At 46.8% G+C, this 18968-nt stretch overlaps 1 protein-coding gene across 2 annotated transcripts in view; it reads right to left on the reverse strand.

Annotated features, from left to right (window-relative positions):
- The window catches only part of GTF3C3 (general transcription factor IIIC subunit 3), an 89283-nt gene extending 86358 nt beyond the window's left edge, over window positions 1–2925 (reverse strand). Inside the window, exons 1-2 of one of the 2 annotated variants that reach the window (XM_088467157.1) lie at window positions 2809–2925; window positions 474–603 (exon numbers count right to left, since the gene is read on the reverse strand). In XM_088467157.1, coding sequence (XP_088323283.1) covers window positions 474–575 — 102 coding nt within the window. In that variant the 5' untranslated portion in view covers window positions 576–603; window positions 2809–2925. Of the gene's footprint in view, window positions 1–473; window positions 604–2742 lie in introns of both variants that reach the window. The other variant, XM_088467167.1, reaches the window with a different exon arrangement.
- Between the last annotated feature and the right edge of the window lie 16043 nt (window positions 2926–18968).

The following is an 18968-nucleotide window of genomic DNA, read 5'->3' on the forward strand; positions in this document are numbered from 1 at the left end:
ATTATCTTGATTTACAGTGTTTATTCTGCAGTGGTATCTAATACCTTTCTTCATATTACATCAGCTGAAGGTTATCATCAAATGGGTAAATTACCTCTCCTTGGAGGAACTCTATATATTGTGTATCTTTTGATACTTAATAAGACATTTTGATATATAAATTCTGCACAAGGTTTTTTCTTTGCATTACCGAGCTAAAAATTGCTCTGTCAGTTCCCAGAGTTTATCAGATCTGCAGAATTTATTTGCCAGGTGTACCCAGCTTTAGAACAATGTATTGCAGAAGTCAGAATTTCTCTGTTTTACCATAAACTTGGGGACATTTATGAAAACTGTTCCATAGATGCAGAAAATATGGTGCTTCCATCACCCCTCCACTGACCTGTCCAAAACATGTACCCTAAATTGCCGTCCATTATTTCTATGCAAGAGACAAGTCGATGTTTAACTTTTGCTTGTTTTTACTACCATACCTTTTTATCACGAGTCTGTCTTTCTTCTCGTCGCTTCTCAAACTCCTCAAAGGAAATTTTACCTTCCAGGTAATCTATGAGCTCAGGACTAAAACCAGACATTTTTATTTGCTGTACATACAGTATTCATCTGCAAAGAAAAACAAAAACACATTCAATAAAAAAAGTTCTAAAGAATAAACATACAAAACACTGGATGTAAATCAGTAGCTGCAATTGAGGCTAGAGAACTGTAATGCTGGTTACACTAAAGACGATATACTGGACGATTTGTCATTATGGGACCATCAGAACGACAATTCAGCCAGTGTGTAAAGCTGGCCACACACTAGACCAACTTACATCCAACCAGCCAGCTTGTTGATTGGTTGGAATGAAAATCTGGTAAGGGATGAAAGCAAATGACAATCAGCAATTTGCTCCCAAATGCCGGAAAATGGACAAAACCTGTTGTTTGAACAAATTTTTAGATCAAACATTTAACAAACTTGTCTGACGACCATTTTCATCTGTTTTCTGGCATTTAGAAGCAAATTGCTGATCATCATGTATTCCCATACCTTACTAGATTTTCATTCCAACCAATCAACTAGTTGGATGGTTGGATGAAAGTTGGTCTAGTGTGTGGCCAGCTTTAGAGGGGAATTCAATATGAAACGTAAACTTCGCTGTCGAAGTTTACGTTTCATATCGGAGATTTTACCTGCGTTAAAGTATCGGGGGCGCGCGCGCCCGCTTATCCCTGTATTCAATATGAAATTAACGAAAACGGGAGCCTGCGAAGTTGGATTTGCGTAAAGTTACGAATTTTTCCTTAAAAAAATTGTAGGACCCCCCTAAAGTTGTAAAAACATGGGGGATCACTATGGGTACCCCTGTTTTAGCCTTTAAATGAAAGTCGGGGATTTAAATAGCCGCAGCAGGTGTTTTTTCCCGACATTGAAGAAGTGATGTAGAAGAGCACTTAGGTTATTTTTTTCGTTTTTTTTTAAGTGGTCCCATCAAATTTGGGGTACATGAAAATGGGTACTAGCATATTTTTAAGTCCCTAAAGTAAGTTTTTTAAAATTCTGCAATTGTGCACCTGCTGCTATAAATCTATTGTAGAAAACACCTGCCGCATACTTGCAGAATAGCCCTATTGTTTAACAATTTTTTCCCATTTTTTTTTTTTTCACCCAATTTTAAAATAACATTTTTTGGGGTGTCCCTATTTTTTTTTTTATAAACTTTTTTAAATGTCATTCCCAGGGGTGCAGGCTATTTTTTTTAAGCCTGCACTCCTAAACCCCAATTCTGCACTTTTTTTTGACACCTATTCAATGATGAAATGTTATCCCCGTTTTTTATCAAAGACTTTTCGAACCTGCGATAAGTCTTTGAAATTGAATACGGTGTAAAAGTAAAACCTGTGATAATGACATCATAGGTACGATATTAACGCAAAAACGATGTTTTCGCTCCCATATTGAATACCCCTATTAGTGTTAATGCGAGCTCCAGCGCATCATGTGTCACATCTTCAGATCTGCCTGCAGTGCAGGCCAATCTAAAGATCTGACGGCCGACACCATGGTTCTAGAATGCGGCAGGGGAACGAAATTAGGCAGTTCGTACACCAGATTGTGCAGTGTGTACGGACACTGCGGCCCGCGTGTGGGACAGTCCAAAAAAAACGGGAGGTATGGGTACACAATGCTCTGCCCCTGGATTTCCCACCTAATTTATTATTGCCGTCACCTGTGTTAAAACACTCTTCTCATCAATTAACTAGCTCACCACAGGTGGCGGCAATCATAAATTAGGTGGAAAGTCCAGGAGCAGAGCATTTTGTACCTGATGGAAGGGGTCATATCGGAGGGTAGGAGTCTAGTGTGTACCCATCTTAACAAAATAAGGACTGAAAAATCCATTCCTGCTTAATCCAATGCAATTAACACATTGCTTAATATACTGTAAAGTTATTATTCTGAAATATACAAAAATGCAACTTGGTTTCCCCTTATGTACAAGAGTATGTCTATTATTATTATTATTATTATATTACTAGACAATGCTAATACAATTTATGAGTTACAAAATTGAATAACCACACAATAGCCTTCCCTTTATGTATATAAGTAGCTCAGTACTGAGCCATTCTTGTCAATTTTATTTTGACACAATGAAAGATTTGCATGAACAAAACACACATAAAACAGACCATGCTCTGATAACTGCCATTATGTATTAGAGAGCAACTAAATAAAACAAGTCTTCAGAGACTCACCATGCATATCAGTTCCTCTATTAGCTGAAACTACGATATGCACAAAACAGATTGACACAATCTTACCCCGCTGTGACAATAACACAATTTGCAGCATAGAACATAAGCAGCACCAGTTCCTGTACACAGTGGAGCTCTGCAGAGTAGCCTGCACCATCACGTGATGCTCCCGGGTGTGACGTCACTGCCCATGATGCTGTCCCGCCCGCCCTGTTATTAAAGTGATAGTACATACTGTGTAGTGTACATAAATACATGATACATCATGAACTACGTAGGTATTGGGGCTGTGTGAGATGCTGAGTAATTTACAGGATAAATGTAGACGCTAAACAATGTGAAGCAAGTTTATTTAGCTGTTGGATTTACAGGGGAACTAAGTAACATACGTAATTCCTGGTGCTAGATCAATTTCTTTAGCTTTGTGTGCTAAATGTTTACGACCCCGAGTATCACTATGCAAGAGCTTAATAAAATGTCACAGATGTGTCAGACATATTTGCTCTAATCGCACCAAGCAGGCACGTCACAGACTTTGCAATATAGCTGCGCCAAGCTTCTCACAGAGTCTATTTACTAAGCCTTGGATGGGAATAAAGGGCCTTATTCAGCAAGGATTGCAAGTTCTAAGACACACGCATGCGAGTCATTGATAGGAAGTGCTGTTTCTGGGTGGTGACGGGGGAGTGGGCGAGCAAACGCAGGCGTGTCAGTGCGTTTGAACGCTGTTACAGGGGCGTGCATGAATTATCCACTGCGAACCCATACGCAGCCTGAGCACTCACTGCATGCAGGAAGTTTATCAATTCCTGAGTGAGGTCAGGTCAACCAATATATTGTGTATGTGTCCGATGGTACTCGATTGTACCAATGTTTTCGCAATCTTGCTAAGTATGTAAGATGTGAGTAAACCATTGAGATCGTATTCATTTGCATATTTTCGCAGTGGCCGGGTGCGTGTGATCCTTGCTGAATCAGGCCAAAAGTACCAACCAACCAGCTCCTAACTCATTTTTCAAACAGCCTGTGACATGGCAGTTAGGAATTGATTGGCTGATACTTTATCTCCGTCTAAGGCTTAGTAAATAGACTTCAGACACTTTTTAGAAATATGTTTCTTATTCGCATCACTAATGTGACAAATGCATGGTTACCCTGACTACTTGCACTAGCAATTCATGTACTTCTGTGCGTAATTCAGTCTCTAGTCTGGGGTACAAAAGGTTCCGATATGAGTGACTGCGCCATGGCTCGCACACAACGCTTCACTTTTTCCACATTTTGTTATGTTACAGCCTTATTCAAAAATGGAATAAATTCATTTTTGTCCTCAAAATTCTACACACAATACCCCATAATGACATTGTGTAAAAAGTTTTTGAGATTTTTGCAAATTTAATTAAAAAAAAACACTAAGAAATCACATGTACATAAGTATTCACGGCCTTTGTCATGAAGCTCAAAATTGAGCTCAGGTGCATCCTGTTTCCACTGATCATCCTTAAGATGTTCCTACAGCTTAATTGGAGTCCACCTGTGGCAAATTCAGTTGATTGGACATGATTTTGAAAGGCATACAGCTGTCTATATAAGGTCCCACACTAGACAGTGCATGTCAGAGCACAAACCAAGAATGAAGTCCAAGGAATTGTCTGTAGACCTCCGAGACAGGATTGTCTCGAGGCACAAATCTGGGGAAGGGTACAGAAAAATATCTGCTGCTTTGAAGGTCCCAATAAGCACAGTGGCCTCCATCATCCGTAAATGGAAGAGGTTCGGAACTACCAGGAATCTTCCTAGAGTTGGCCGGCCGTCTAAACTGAGCGATCGGAGGAGAAGGGCCTTAGTCATGGAGGTGACTAAGAACCCGATGGTCACTCTTGTCAGAGCTACAGCATTCCTCTGTGGAGAGAGGATAACCTTCCAGAAGGACAACAAAGCAATTCACCAGTCAGGCCTGTATATTAGAGTGGCCAGACAGAAGCCACTCCTTAGTAAAAAGCACATGGCAGACCACCTGGACTTTGCCAAAACCAAAACGCACCTGAAGGATTCTCTGGTCTGATGAGACAAAGATTGAACTCTTTGGTGTGAATGCCAGGCGTTATGTTTGGAGGAAACCAGGCACCGTTCATCACCAGGCCAATACCATCCCTACAGTGAAGCATGGTGGTGGCAGCATCATGCTGTGGGGATGTTTTTCAGCAGCAGGAACTGGGAGACTAGTCAGGATAGAGAGAAAGATGAATGCAGCAATTTACAGAGACATCCTCGATGAAAACCTGCTCCAGAGCGCTCTTGACCTCAGACTGGGGCGACGGTTCATCTTTCAGCAGAACAACGGCCCTAAGCACACAGCCAAGATATCAAAGGAGTGGCTTCAGGACAACTGTGAATGTCCTTGAGTGGCCCAGCCAGAGCCCAGACTTGAATCTGATTGAACATCTCTGGAGAGATCTGAAAATGGCTGTGCACCGACGCTTCCAATCCAACCTGAAGGAGCTTGAGGGGTGCAGCAAAGATGAATGGGCAATACTGCCCAAAGATAGGTGTGCCAAGCTTGTGGCATCATATTAAAAAAACTTGAGGCTCTAATTGCTGTCAAAGGTACATCAACAAAGTATTGAATAAAGGTTGCGAATACTTATGTACGTGCGATTTCTTTTTTTTTTTAATGAAATTTGCAAATAAACTTTTTACACGTCAGTATAGGGTATTGTGTGTACAATTTTGAGGACAAAAATGTATTTATTCCATTTTGGAATAAGGCTATACTGTACAATAACAAAATGTGGAAAAAGTGAAGCGTTGTGAATACTTTCCGGATGCACTGTATATTTTCCATGCTGATAGGGTGCAAATAAGATGCAAAACTTAGGAAAAAGTACAAAGCAAGACACATTACTTCTAAGTCGCTCTAAGGGCTTGATTCAGCAAGAAACGCAGTTGCTAATACAAACACAATCAGCCGATTGTTGCGTACTGTGCATGCATATGCGCGCAAACTAGCCATTGCGATCGGGACTGCGATCGCAGTGATTACACAGACTCATCACAGAGTGATTGACAGGAAGTGCCGTTTGTGGGTGGTAATGGGGGGGGGTCGGCTGAACGCAGGCGTGCCGGTGCGTTTGATCGCCGTTGCAGGGGCATTCATAAATTATCCAGTGTGATGCGGTACGCAGCCTGAGGCCTCATAGCGTACGTTGAAGTTAGCAATTTCTGAGTAAGGTCTGACTTTGTGCAAGTGTGCGTGAGGCTGCGATGGTACTCGATTGCACCGATGTTTTCGCAATCCTGCTAAACATTACGGATGTGTGTAAGGTAAAGTGGGCTTCCTTATGTTGTGCTGAGATTGTATTGCGTTCGCAATGGATTAGCATACATTCTCAGTTGAACTGCGTGCATAATCGCTATTGCATTCGCATCTGCGTTCCTTGCTGACTTAGGGCCTAATTCAGACCAGTTCGCGAGCGCTGTGCGCTCGCAAGCGGGTCGATGTTGCCCAAGTGTGCGTGCGCACGACGGAGGCGGCTTCGTCGTGCGCATGCGCGAGACCAGAATAACGACATGGGTCTCGCACCAAAGGGGGCGTGCTGTCGATGGTGATTTACAGCACGCCCCCTTTGGTGGGCAGGCCGGGGGCGTGGCTGCCCAGACGGAGGCGTTCCCATTGGAACGCCTACCGTCTGGGCCGGCCCCACTGACATCACTAGTGATGTCAGTGGGAGTGCTTTTGGCTCTGATAGAGCCAAAAGTACTCCAGGGCTTGCGGCAGCGAGACCCTACCGCAGGATCTCGACGCAAGCCCGATGGTCGCGATGGTCTTGACCATCGCGACCATCATTTTGGCCGCTCGCTATAGCTGTGGGTGGACACCCACAGCTATGCGAGCGGCCAGGAGGCCGCTCCAAAAACTGGGAGGGACGGCCCTGATTCAGAGCGAGCTCTCTGCCAGAGTGACCGGCTCTGAATCAGGGCCTTAAAACCTAAGGGCCAAATGTAATAGGGTGAGAGTTTAGAAAATGTGAGAGTAGCAGTAATCTCTCACATTGTTCGAGTTTTCCTTGTCATACTCCCTCCCCTTTCATACTCCCTGTCATGCTCCAGAATTTTGATATAAAAAAAATGTGTTTTTATACATGTGTGCCTCCCCAGCCATTGATCTCACCGCACGTCGCTGGTGTCTTGTGCCATATAGCACAAAAATGCTAGGTGAATGAGGACACATTTGTATAGAGGTGTCCCTAAAATAGATTCTGAGGATCCAATTAGGATCCACTTCTGAACTAAGGCCCTCATTCAGAGCCGTACGCTCTGAGCAGAGCGCACGCTCTGAATGAGGGCCGGGCTCCATGAAAATGGAGCGTCCTCCTGGACGCTCGTATAGCTGTGGGTCACCACCCACCCACAGGCTATACGAGCGTGCATTGTGATGGCCGCGATGGTCGTGACCATCGCGACCATCGAAATTGCGAGCCGGAGCCTGCGGTTGAGGTTTTCAACCGCAAGCTCCGGAGTTATTTTGGCTCTATCAGAGCCAAAATCACTCCCACTGACATCACTAGTGATGTCAGTGGGCCAGCTTTTGACGGGAGGCGTTCCCGTGGGAACGCCCCCGTCAGGGAGGCACGCCCACCAAAGGGGGCGTGCTGTCAATCAACATTGACAGCACGCCCCCTTTGATCGGACACAACGAGCGAAGGACTTTCCTTCGCTCGTCGCGTCTGGCGCATGCGCACGACGGAGCTCCCTCCGTCGTGCGTATGCTCAGTCCATAACATCGACCCACTTGCGAGCGGACAGCCGCTCGCGAGTGGGTCTGAATCAGGCCCTAAATGTTTAGCATTGCTTTAACGTTTCCTATTTATTTTCAAGCTGTAAGAAACTTGGAATTCTTTAATGTTATAAATACCTTTAACTCTAGCTAATTTGTTGGGAAAAGCAGAAATAGACTATCATCACCACATTGTGGAAAATAGGTTTGCTAACTCTGTATTATAAGCCTTGGGGGTTAATTCATTTGCAGATGATGTGCCTCGCTCGACTGTGCACATAGATTCTGCAAGTTTTATTGCGTTTCTTTATAGGCTTTATGTGGATTCAATTACACATGAGCTGCACATTTTGCAGCCCTTACAGTAGGTTGATCCTGCTTGCACCTCCATAGGCTGCGAGCAGAATCAGCGTGACTTGTTATGCCAGCTTCCGCACCTAATGTGAGGGAAAACTTGTGATGGGGATGAAAGCGATGGGCCCATGGCTGTTATCTTCATGATTCTGGTCGGGGCAGGGGGCTTCTGCCACGATCGGTGGCGTGGGTTTCGAGACGGAGAAGTTTTCGACAATGCGACGGCCAATTTTCTACTAAAATATTTGGGGAGGGGGGCAGAGAGGGCAGGCTCGTACAGGAGATGTGTGCACTTTCCATTATATATGCCCCCGTAATTAATAACACATTTCATACATCCACACACTACATAAAGAGTGGTTTTACACTGACAATTGCAACTAACTTAAGGGGCATACACACTAGACTATAAAGTGAACGATATGGACGATAACGATATCGTTATCGTTCATATTGTTCAGGATTGTCCAGTGTGTATGCAGAATATCGTTAACGATGCGCACTCCCGTGGATCATTAACGATATCTTCCATCGCCTGAACTTGCAGGCCAATCTGACTATATCGTCAGATTCTGCAAGTTCGGGGATGTGACGTCACTGAACGATATCGTTCAGTGTGTATGCTGAAATTGTTTGCCCGGGACAGCCCGGGAGTTCAAGGCCAAACACTAGACCAGCGTTTTTCAACCGCAGTGCTGCGGTTGTTTATTGTGCCGCACGGTCAGATCCACCGGTCAGAGCTGCCGGTCAGATCTGCCGTACTGCGGAACGGGCAGCGCTGCGCTCTTCTGGGAGTCTGAGACTTGGCCCGGGCCATCACCTATGCAGACGCGGCGGCATGACATCACAGGTCACGCACGCTGCGTTTCTAGACAGTCAGCCCACCTGCCCGCCAGCTCCGCAGCCCCTAGAGATGCCCTGCATGAAGGCCACCACCACCCACAGTCAGTCTGCCTGCCTCACCAGTCAGCCCCGCGGCCACCAGCACCGCCAGCCAGCCTGCCTGGCTCACCAGCCAGGCAGCCCTCCCCATGCCCACCAGCATACCCTCGGCCACCAGCACCCCCAGCCAGCCCTCGGCCACCAGCCAGCAAGCCTGCCTGCCTGCCGTACTCTGCTGACAACTCTGCCGATGAGGGAACAGTTAGGGGCAGAAAGATGTAAATTTATATATTATGTGTACTTTGTTTTTTTTGAAGGGAGCAATGTGGGTTTTTTTTTCTTTGGGATCTAGCCAATGTTATTTTGTTTCTGTGGGGGTCAATGTATGTGTTTTATTCCTGTGGGGGCCAATGTATTGCGTTTTATTCCTGTGGGGGCCAATGTATTGCGTTTTATTCCTGTGGGGGCCAATGTATGTGCGTTTTATTCCTGTGGGGGCCAATGTAAGTGGTTTTTATGTCTTTGGGGCCAATGTATATGTGTTTTATTCCTGTGGAGGCCAATGTGTGTGTGTTTTTTTTATGTGGGAGCCAATATGTATGTTTAGGTTGCGCAAGCCGCATCACCAAAAGGTGTGCCTTGGCAATTTTAAGATCTTGCGTAGTGTGTCTTGAGTTAAAAAAAGGTTGAAAATCACTGCACCATATGATATTGCTCATGGAGCATATCGTCTAGTGTGTATGAGCCTTTAGAATTACTAAGCTTCCTATGCAGAAGCAAATAGTTCATGTGTAAGGTGGGCGACTGCGGTGTATGAGGTTGTAAGTCCTGGGTATGACATGGTGAGAAATTAATCTTTCAAATACAGGGGGTTGTAACTAAATGACAAAATTCACACTATTGAATTTAAATGTATGAATATGGTATTGGTGTTCTGAAAATAAGTTTGTTATAAATGTGATTTTTATTTTATTGTGTTTTCATTTATGGTTATGGTTCTTTTGTCATGCATCACAAGTTGTGCTTGACGTGGAGGATGTGATGATGTCACTTTACAGCACTGCCGGATGGGTAGGGAAAGCCATCGACCATCGACTCATAATCATCGTTGTTTTATGGTCGATGTCGAATGTTTTTGCCATCGATGGGGAGAACCAGATGGTTACCCTCCATCGATGTCTAAGCATAACCGGGCCAGTCAGTCTTAAAACAGGGATGACCATTGGTGAAAACATCGACGGTCATCCATTGCATAGTTGATAACCATAGATTGTTACTTTCTATTTTGACATCGATGATACTTAAGTGTATCATTTATATTTTTAATTAAAAACTGTGATGATGAGCTAATTATTATAAAGGGATTAATTATGTTAAATGGGATTATTACTATGATGCTGTAGGAGTTAATGATGATACCATATTGTTCACGCAAGAATGTGCTTTATATGGTAGTCACTAGCATGTTATCCTTTTTGTATTGTGATTACTGGGATGGTGTATATATTGTATAGCAGTCACTGATGCTCTCTGTGTTGTATGGTGGTCATTGTGATGCTCTCTGTATTGTATGACAGTCACTGGGGTGCTTTCTGTATTGTATGGTGGTCACTGGGATCCTCTTGGTATTGTGTGGCAGTCACTGGGGTGGTGTTGGTATTGTATGATGGTCATTGCGATTGTGTCTATATTGTATGGTGGCACTGGGATGGTGTGTATTGTATGGCAGTCACTGGGATGGTTCTCAATTGTATGTGTGGCCTGGGAAAGTGCCTGTATTATATGGCAGCACTGGCATAGTGTCTGTATTTTAAGGCGGTCACTGGGATGCTGCCTCTATTTATATAGGTTCCTAAAATGACTACCATTGCGCATCACATAGGTCTTTCCCACCAGCAATGTGGATACACATAGCTACGTGTAGCTGTGCCTACTTTTGTGTTGAGCCCACCTACAGTTGATTTGGTTCTGCCTATGGGCCTAATTCAGAGCCGCTCGCAAGCGGCTCTATGTTTGGACCCTGCGCATGCTCCGTGTCCGGCGTGTGCATGCGCAAGCCCCGATGAGCGACTGAGCTTCAGTCGCTGCGGGGCTCGCTACAAGACGGGGTGGCTGTCGATTGTGAGTGACAGCTTGCTCCATTTTGTAGGTGGGTAGGGGGGGTGGCTGCACAAAAGCAGGTGTTCCCTTAGGAATGCCTGGCGTATGTGGGAGAACCTACTGACATCACTAGTGATGTCAGTAGGTCCTTCCACATATGCCAGGCGTTCCTAAGAGCAGGGAGTCCACTCGGGCTTGTGGCAGCTGAGACCCTACCCAAGTGTCTCGTCGCAAGCCCGATGGTTGCGATAGTCGCGATGGTCTCCAGCCCGCTTGCACAAGCTGTGGATGGACACCCACAGCTTTGCAAGCGGCCTGGAGAAGAAAAAAAACGCCCACAGTCCCTGCGAGCTGCCTGCGGCAGCGAGCGGGTCTGAATCAGAGACTGGTAAAAGCTGGGTAAGGCGCGCTCTCTATATGGTGGGGCAGTGTGTAAAGTGCTTGGGTAAGAGTGATCTGTATGACAGAGAGACGTAGACGGTGGTGTTGGGTCAAGGTAATTTTATTGGTTTAAGGTAGGTAGGCACAATGCTACTAGAGGGTAATTGACCCAGGAGCAGTCTTAAGACTGTCGACCAAAGGTCCAGCAGGGACAACGTGCTGGTCCAGAACTGCACGGAAAAGGAGCCCCCTAAAAGGGTCTACCCACCTTCCCCCCCGTGCACCCATCCTGCTCTTCCCCCCACTGCTCCTGGGTCAATTACCCTCTAGTAGCATTGTGCCTACCTACCTTAAACCAATAAAATTACCTTGACCCAACACCACCGTCTACGTCTCTCTGTCATACAGATCACTCTTACCCAAGCACTTTACACACTGCCCCACCATATAGAGAGCGCGCCTTACCCAGCTTTTACCAGTCTCTAAACTAGGTAGGAACAGGTACTCCTACCACAGGCGCAGCACTCTTACACCCCCTACCCCCATACCTCCAGATACACGCACATCCCCTCCCCCCATCTCTCTTCCCCCCCATTACTCTTTCCCTCTCCCTCCTGCCTCAATCCACCCCCACAGCCATATCAGTGAGCGCGGTTCACCACCTTTTATTCGGGTCTGAATCAGAGCCTATGTGAGGCCACTTTCAGATTTTTTTCCAGGGCCACTTTAAGTTTCCAATCCGCCCCTGTGCACAACACAGTATGTCAGAAAATAAGGGTTGCTAGAGGTGAAGATCTCATCAAGTGAAAATGCTGTAAAGTAGATGAGGGTGGGCTGTGCAAATAGTATGGATACCTACTTAAAACCTTCTAAAATCCTGCCTATACCTTATAAACTTGTTGCTATTTAGCGTAATGAGTCGCACAGTAAATAAATGCTTTTAGACTTTGAGTGTGGTTCCAAAGCACAAAAAGTTATTATTCAATATAAAAAAAACAGATGGTTACACGCTGTGATCTAAAGACAATTAGCGCAAATAAATCATACAGACCCAAGGAACAGTTGTTATATACGCACGCGCTCTGGGCCCAGATACCAGCATCAGCATAGAAAACTCTGTCAACAGCACAGCAAGAAGACTCTCGACTGGGGTCAGAGAGCGCACATATATACTCTTACAGGGATAGGCAATACAATAGACAAGTTTGGCATGATTTCATTGGTTCTTCTTAAAGGTGCTTCTGTTACAGGATAGTTCATAGGTCAATTTGAATGGACACAAACAGCCTCTAACAACCCTTTGTGTCCTTTTTCCTGCTGCATGCTAATCTAAGCTGCTAACATTACAGAGTACATTTTAATGTTTTAACTCTCTGTAGTCCATAGTTTGCAGATGCATGTTGCGATCTTCTCACGATGATACCGGAAATCTGTGGAGACACAGTGGATCAGTACAACACCAAACACGATCTTCTTACCATGTAGTAAACGTTCGATATCAAATAACCTTTATTACACAACATTAATAATTACTGCATAAACATTGGATATTACACATTAATGCTAGGGAACCTTTTATGTAAGTGTGCAGTGTGTAAGTATGGGGAATTGGGAAAATACGCTAGTTAGCGCTATGCGACTATCTGTTTTGTGGAGTACACCATGGTACGTGTTTTGCAGGGATAATCATTTTATATGTATTAATGACTGTCTGTATTTATGTGGTGAGGACTTTTAACCTCTTTCTATTGCGTGGGAATCGCATGACGCTAAATAATAGCATCGCCGTATGTACTTATAATGGCGAGTTTCACTAAAATGGCGCTGGGCGGCCAGTCGCAAAATGGCATCTCATTGCCATTCGCAAGATGGCGTCGCCCCGATCTAATTTTAAACCGATCCTGTCTCAGCCAATTATCCGGCTTCGACAATAGTCGACTGAACAGCTAGGTAGGGACATGTTGAACTGTAAAACGCATTGGAATATGCAGGTGGAAATGGAGAGAAGGACACAAGGAGTAAAATGGAGAGACAGAAAAGTCAGCAGGAGAGGTAGATTTTGATTTGCCGTCTGCATAGAAATGATACTGGAGGCTGAAGACCTGAAAAAGATAAATGCATCGGGACAACAACATAGCATTGGGGAACTCCAACAGAGGGAGTATGGGATAGTAGAGAGAATACAACCCAAATGCTTAGCTCTCTTTTATGTACACTGGGCTTGATTCAGCATGGATTGATATCGTGATAGCATTCGCAGACGGCCAATTGTTGTGTACTGTGCATGCGTGTGCATCACAGAGCACGTGCGCAAGTTAGCATTGCGATCGCTCTGCGTTCACCTACGCAGATACAAAGCAATCACAGACAGAGGGACGGGACGTCAGCGTTTGGGGGTGGCAATGGGGGAGTGGTCAAAGAAACGCAGGCGTGGCTGTCCGTTGAACCCCGTTGCATGGGCGTGCATAAAGTAGCCACTGCAATGGCATACGCAGCTTGAGTACTCACTGCGTGCGATGAGGCTAGCAATTTCTGAGTAAGGTCAGACCTGGTAATTGTGCGTGAGAGGTCGATGTAACTCGATGTTCCCGATGTATACGCAGGACTGCAAGGTATTACAGATGTGCGAAAGCGTTAGCGAGTGTCTCTATGCTTAGGAGGTTCAGAGAGCGTTAGTTGGACAGATGAGGGATGACGCTTCCTATATTGGGGAAGCATCTTTGGATGCCAGTCTTCTGACTTCCAGGGTTTTGGCGGCAGCAGTCTCTGCTCATCGGTCTTTGTGGCTTCGTTCTTGGAGAGCAGATGTGGATTCCAAGAAGGGCCTGGAGGCCTTACACTTTAATGGGGAGATTTTGTTCGGTCCTGACCTAGACAAAATTGTTGATACCTTGGCAAAATCTAAGTCGGCATTTCTGCCGTCAGCAACTGTGCCTTCTAAATCTAGGACCTCAGCCTTTCGGTCCTTTCATACTCAGGGTCCAAGGGTCAGTCCAAGGGTCAGTCTTTCCCCAGGCAGTCAAACAAGGCTGCCCCTAAACCAAAGAAGCAGGCCTGGAGCACTAGACGCCCTGCTTCCAAGCCAGACGATAAGCCTTCAGCCTGATGGGACGGGCCTCTCTTTGGGGGATCCCAGAGTGGGGGGCCGACTTCTTCATTTCGCTCAGTGTTGGTGCAGTACCACCACGGATGCTTGGGTACGAGAAGTGGTCTCTCAGGGGTACGCCCTGTCCTTCCGTCACAGACCCCCCCAACAGTTCTTCTGCACGAGTCTTTCTCAGGACAAGATCAAGGCCTTGCAGATCCAGGAAGCCATAGAGTCCTTGCTGAAAGCAGGGGTTGTTGTTCCCATTCCGCTTTCTCAACGCGGGATGGGTTACTACTCCTCTCTGTTTCTGGTTCCGAAACTAAAATGGGTCTCATCGGCCTATTCTCAACCTGAAATCGTTGAACAAGTTCCTCAGAGTGCCCACTTTCAGGATGGAAACTTTGTGTTCCATCATTCTGGCTATGGAACCGGGGGATTATATGGTCTCCCTGGACATCCATGACGCCTACCTCCATGTTCATATAGCCCCTTCACTCCAGCGGTATCTGAGGTTTGCTTTACACCAGCTTCACTTTCAGTTTCAGGCTCTGCCCTTTGGTCTTTCCACGGCTCCAAGGGTGTTCACCAAAGTTATGGCTGTCATGGCTGCCCATCTGCGCAGCCAGGGAATACGCCTTATGCAGTATCTAGACTACCTCCTTTTGCTTCTCTACAACTACGAGCAGCAGTTGTCTAAAGAGTTCCCGGGTGTCGTTCACGCGGCAATGGAGGGTTCTGGGGTCCATGGTGTCAACATTCAACATGGTGGAGCATGCCCACTTTCATTCAAGGCCCCTGCAGTGGCTGATTCTATCCAAATGGAACGGGTTACCACACCGGATCAGGATTCAGATGCTGGTGTTGTCTCTGGAGGTGCACCTGTCGCTGGCTTGGTGGCTTCAGACATCTCATCTCACCAAGGGCCGCCCCTTTTGGATCCCGGACTGGGTTCTGCTCACAACAGATGCCAGTCTCCGGGGTTGGGGGACAGTGTCGGTTCCACTTTCACTTCAGGGCCTTTGGACAACGGAGGAAGCAGTTCTTCCCCTCAATATTCTGGAACTTCGGGCCATGTACAGGGCCTTCCAGTTGTCCAGTCATGCTCTTCAAGGAAGGGCAGTGCAATTTCAATCCGACAACGCCACCACGGTGGCGTACATCAACCGTCAAGGGGAGACTCGCAGTCGAGCAGCAATGTCGGAAGTGTCACGCATCCTATCTTGGGCGGAGTGCCACCTTCCGGTCATCTCGGCAGTCTTCATTCCAGGAGTTCTCAACTGGGAAGCGGACTTCCTCAGCCATCACGACGTGCATCCCGGGGAATGGTCCCCTCACCCAGAGGTATTTCAACTACTCGTGAACAGGTGGGGACTGCCGGAGGTGGACCTCATGGCCTCCCATCACAATCGCAAAATGCCTGTGTACGGGTCCAGGACAAGAGACGCCGGCGCGAGCCTGGTGGACGCGCTTTCAGTGAAATGGACATTTCAGCTGGCTTATCTATTCCCTCCGATATCACTGCTGCCTTGGGTCCTTCGGAAATTCAAGCAGGACGGCGGCACGTTTCTGCTGGTGGCTCCGGCTTGGCCCAGGTGTCCCTGGTACACCGATCTTCGGGGCCTATCCATCGACGTTCCGTTTCTTCTGTTGTCTCAGGGGCCCTGCCTTTACTCGGATCTGGGATGTCTGTCTTTGACGGCGTGGCTCTTGTGACATCCGTCTTAAAGTCCCGCGGTTTTTCCAGCTCAGTTATAGCACAATGCTACAGGCGCGCAAGCCTGCTACCGCCAGAATTTACCACAGAGTGTGGCATACTTATTATCAGCACAATGCTACAGGCGCGCAAGCCTGCTACCGCCAGAATTTACCACAGAGTGTGGCATACTTATTTTCAATGGTGTGAGTCCAGAAAAAATGTTTCGGGTTTCTAGGATTTTGGCGTTCCTTCAGTCTGGATCTGGATTGGTGTACGCCTCATGTCTTTGAAAGTTCATGTGTCTGCAGTTTCTATGTGGTTTCAGTGTAGGATTGCTACTCTGTATGATTTCCGCACCTTTTTCCAGGATGTTCTCAGGATTCAGCCAAGGGCCGCCCCTTTTGGATCCCGGACTGGGTTCTGCTCACAACAGATGCCAGTCTCCGGGGTTGGGGGACAGTGTCGGGTCCACTTTCACTTCAGGGCCATTGGACAACGGAGGAAGCAGTTCTTCCCTTCAATATTCTGGAACTTCGGGCCATGTACAGGGCCTTCCAGTTGTCCAGTCATGCTCTTCAAGGAAGGGCAGTGCAATTTCAATCCGACAACGCCACCACGGTGGCGTACATCAACCGTCAAGGGGGGACTCGCAGTCGAGCAGCAATGTCGGAAGTGTCACGCATCCTATCTTGGGCGGAGTGCCACCTTCCGGTCATCTCGGCAGTCTTCATTCCAGGAGTTCTCAACTGGGAAGCGGACTTCCTCAGCCATCACGACGTGCATCCCGGGGAATGGTCCCCTCACCCAGAGGTATTTCAACTACTCGTGAACAGGTGGGGACTGCCGGAGGTGGACCTCATGGCCTCCCATCACAATCGCAAAATGCCTGTGTACGGGTCCAGGACAAGAGACGCCGGCGCGAGCCTGGTGGACGCGCTTTCAGTGAAATGGACATTTCAGCTGGCTTATCTATTCCCTCCGATATCACTGCTGCCTTGGGTCCTTCGGAAATTCAAGCAGGACGGCGGCACGTTTCTGCTGGTGGTTCCGGCTTGGCCCAGGTGTCCCTGGTACACCGATCTTCGGGGCCTATCCATCGACGTTCCGTTTCTTCTGTTGTCTCAGGGGCCCTGCCTTTACTCGGATCTGGGATGTCTGTCTTTGACGGCGTGGCTCTTGTGACATCCGTCTTAAGGTCCCGCGGTTTTTCCAGCTCAGTTATAGCACAATGCTACAGGCGCGCAAGCCTGCTACCGCCAGAATTTACCACAGAGTGTGGCATACTTATTATCAGCACAATGCTACAGGCGCGCAAGCCTGCTACCGCCAGAATTTACCACAGAGTGTGGCATACTTATTTTCAATGGTGTGAGTCCAGAAAAAATGTTTCGGGTTTCTAGGATTTTGGCGTTCCTTCAGTCTGGATCTGGATTGGTGTACGCCTCATGTCTTTGAAAGTTCATGTGTCTGCAGTTTCTATGTGGTTTCAGTGTAGGATTGCTACTCTGTATGATTTCCGCACCTTTTTCCAGGATGTTCTCAGGATTCAGCCTACCTTTGTTCCACCAGTGGCTCCTTGGGATTTGGCAGTGGTGCTTCGGACCCTACTGGGTCCTCCATTTGAACCTCTTGAGTCGGTGGAGCTCAAGTGGATGACAGTTAAGACTGTTTTTCTACTGGCGATTGCTTCGGGCAGAAGAGTGTCAGAATTGGATGCGCTTTCTTGCCGTTCCCATTTTCTGATTTTTCACCAGGACAGGGCAGTGCTTCGCACCCTTCCGGGTTTTCTTCCTAAGGTGGTCTCTAAGTTCCACATTAATCAGGAAATAGTTGTGCCAGCATTTCAGTCACCTGATCTCTCGGCTGGTGAGGCTTCCTTAGATGTTGTCCGTGCTCTCAAAGTTTGTACGGACCGGACTAGTTCCTTTCGGAAGTCTGATTCTTTGTTTGTCCTCTTTGGTTTTCACAAGGGGGTTGGCCTGCCAACAAACAAACTTTGGCTCATTGGCTTCGTTTGGTTATTATTCACAGGAGGGTTTACCTGTTCCGGCCTCTGTTAAAGCTCATTCCACTCGGTCTGTGGGTCCCTCTTGGGCTGCTGGCCGTGGCGCCTCGGCTGTTCAGCTGTGTAAGGCGGCCACCTGGTCTTCCATACAGACTTTTCTAAAGTTCTATGTATTTGACACCTTTCGCCGCTCAGGATGCATCCTTCGGGCGCCGGATTCTCCTTTCAGCGCAGGAGCCCTTAGTTGTACTGCTTTGGGACATTCCCAAGGTCAACCCTGTGGACCCCTATGGGACCTGAAGTAAAAACAAGAGCTCTGGTAAGAACTTACCTTTGTTATCTCTGTTTCTACGAGGTCCATAGGGTCTACAGGGCGCCCACCCTGATGCACCTGGCTTCATATGGGCTATGTGGCTGGTCACCGATTTTCCGTCTCCCATTTCTGTGAGTATGGTTCTTGTGTGTTCCAGTCTTCCTTTTCTCGTTTTTTTTTTCTCCTCTGGGCTTGGCTACTTACCAACTGATGTGCCTGTGGCTGGGGCAGGGTATAGAGGAGGATGGACCCAGTGCATCCTGGGAGCAACAAAAGCTTTAACTGCATGGTGCCCATGGATCCAGATCCAGCTATACCCCAAGGTCAACCCTGTGGACCCTATGGACCTCGTAGAAACAGAGATAACAAAAGGTAAGTTCTTATCATATCTCTTGTTTTACTAACAGACAATTTTTTGACTTTTAAAGTATTCATAAATATGTGATTTAGCCCCAGAAACACAACATCAATGTTGATCGATTTTCATTGATTTTTTTAAATAGATTAAAGTCAACTTTTAGTAAATATACCCTACTAACCATCAAAGAAAAACAAACATGTTTTTGACATACATACCGACTTTGCAGCCCCCTACTCCCGCCATTTTCGGGAGAGTAGGCAAGTACGGTT

This window comes from Taudactylus pleione, unplaced genomic scaffold (genome assembly GCF_031769625.1).
Source record: "Taudactylus pleione unplaced genomic scaffold, aTauple2 ptg000009l, whole genome shotgun sequence".
NCBI classification, from domain to species: Eukaryota; Metazoa; Chordata; class Amphibia; order Anura; family Myobatrachidae; genus Taudactylus; species Taudactylus pleione.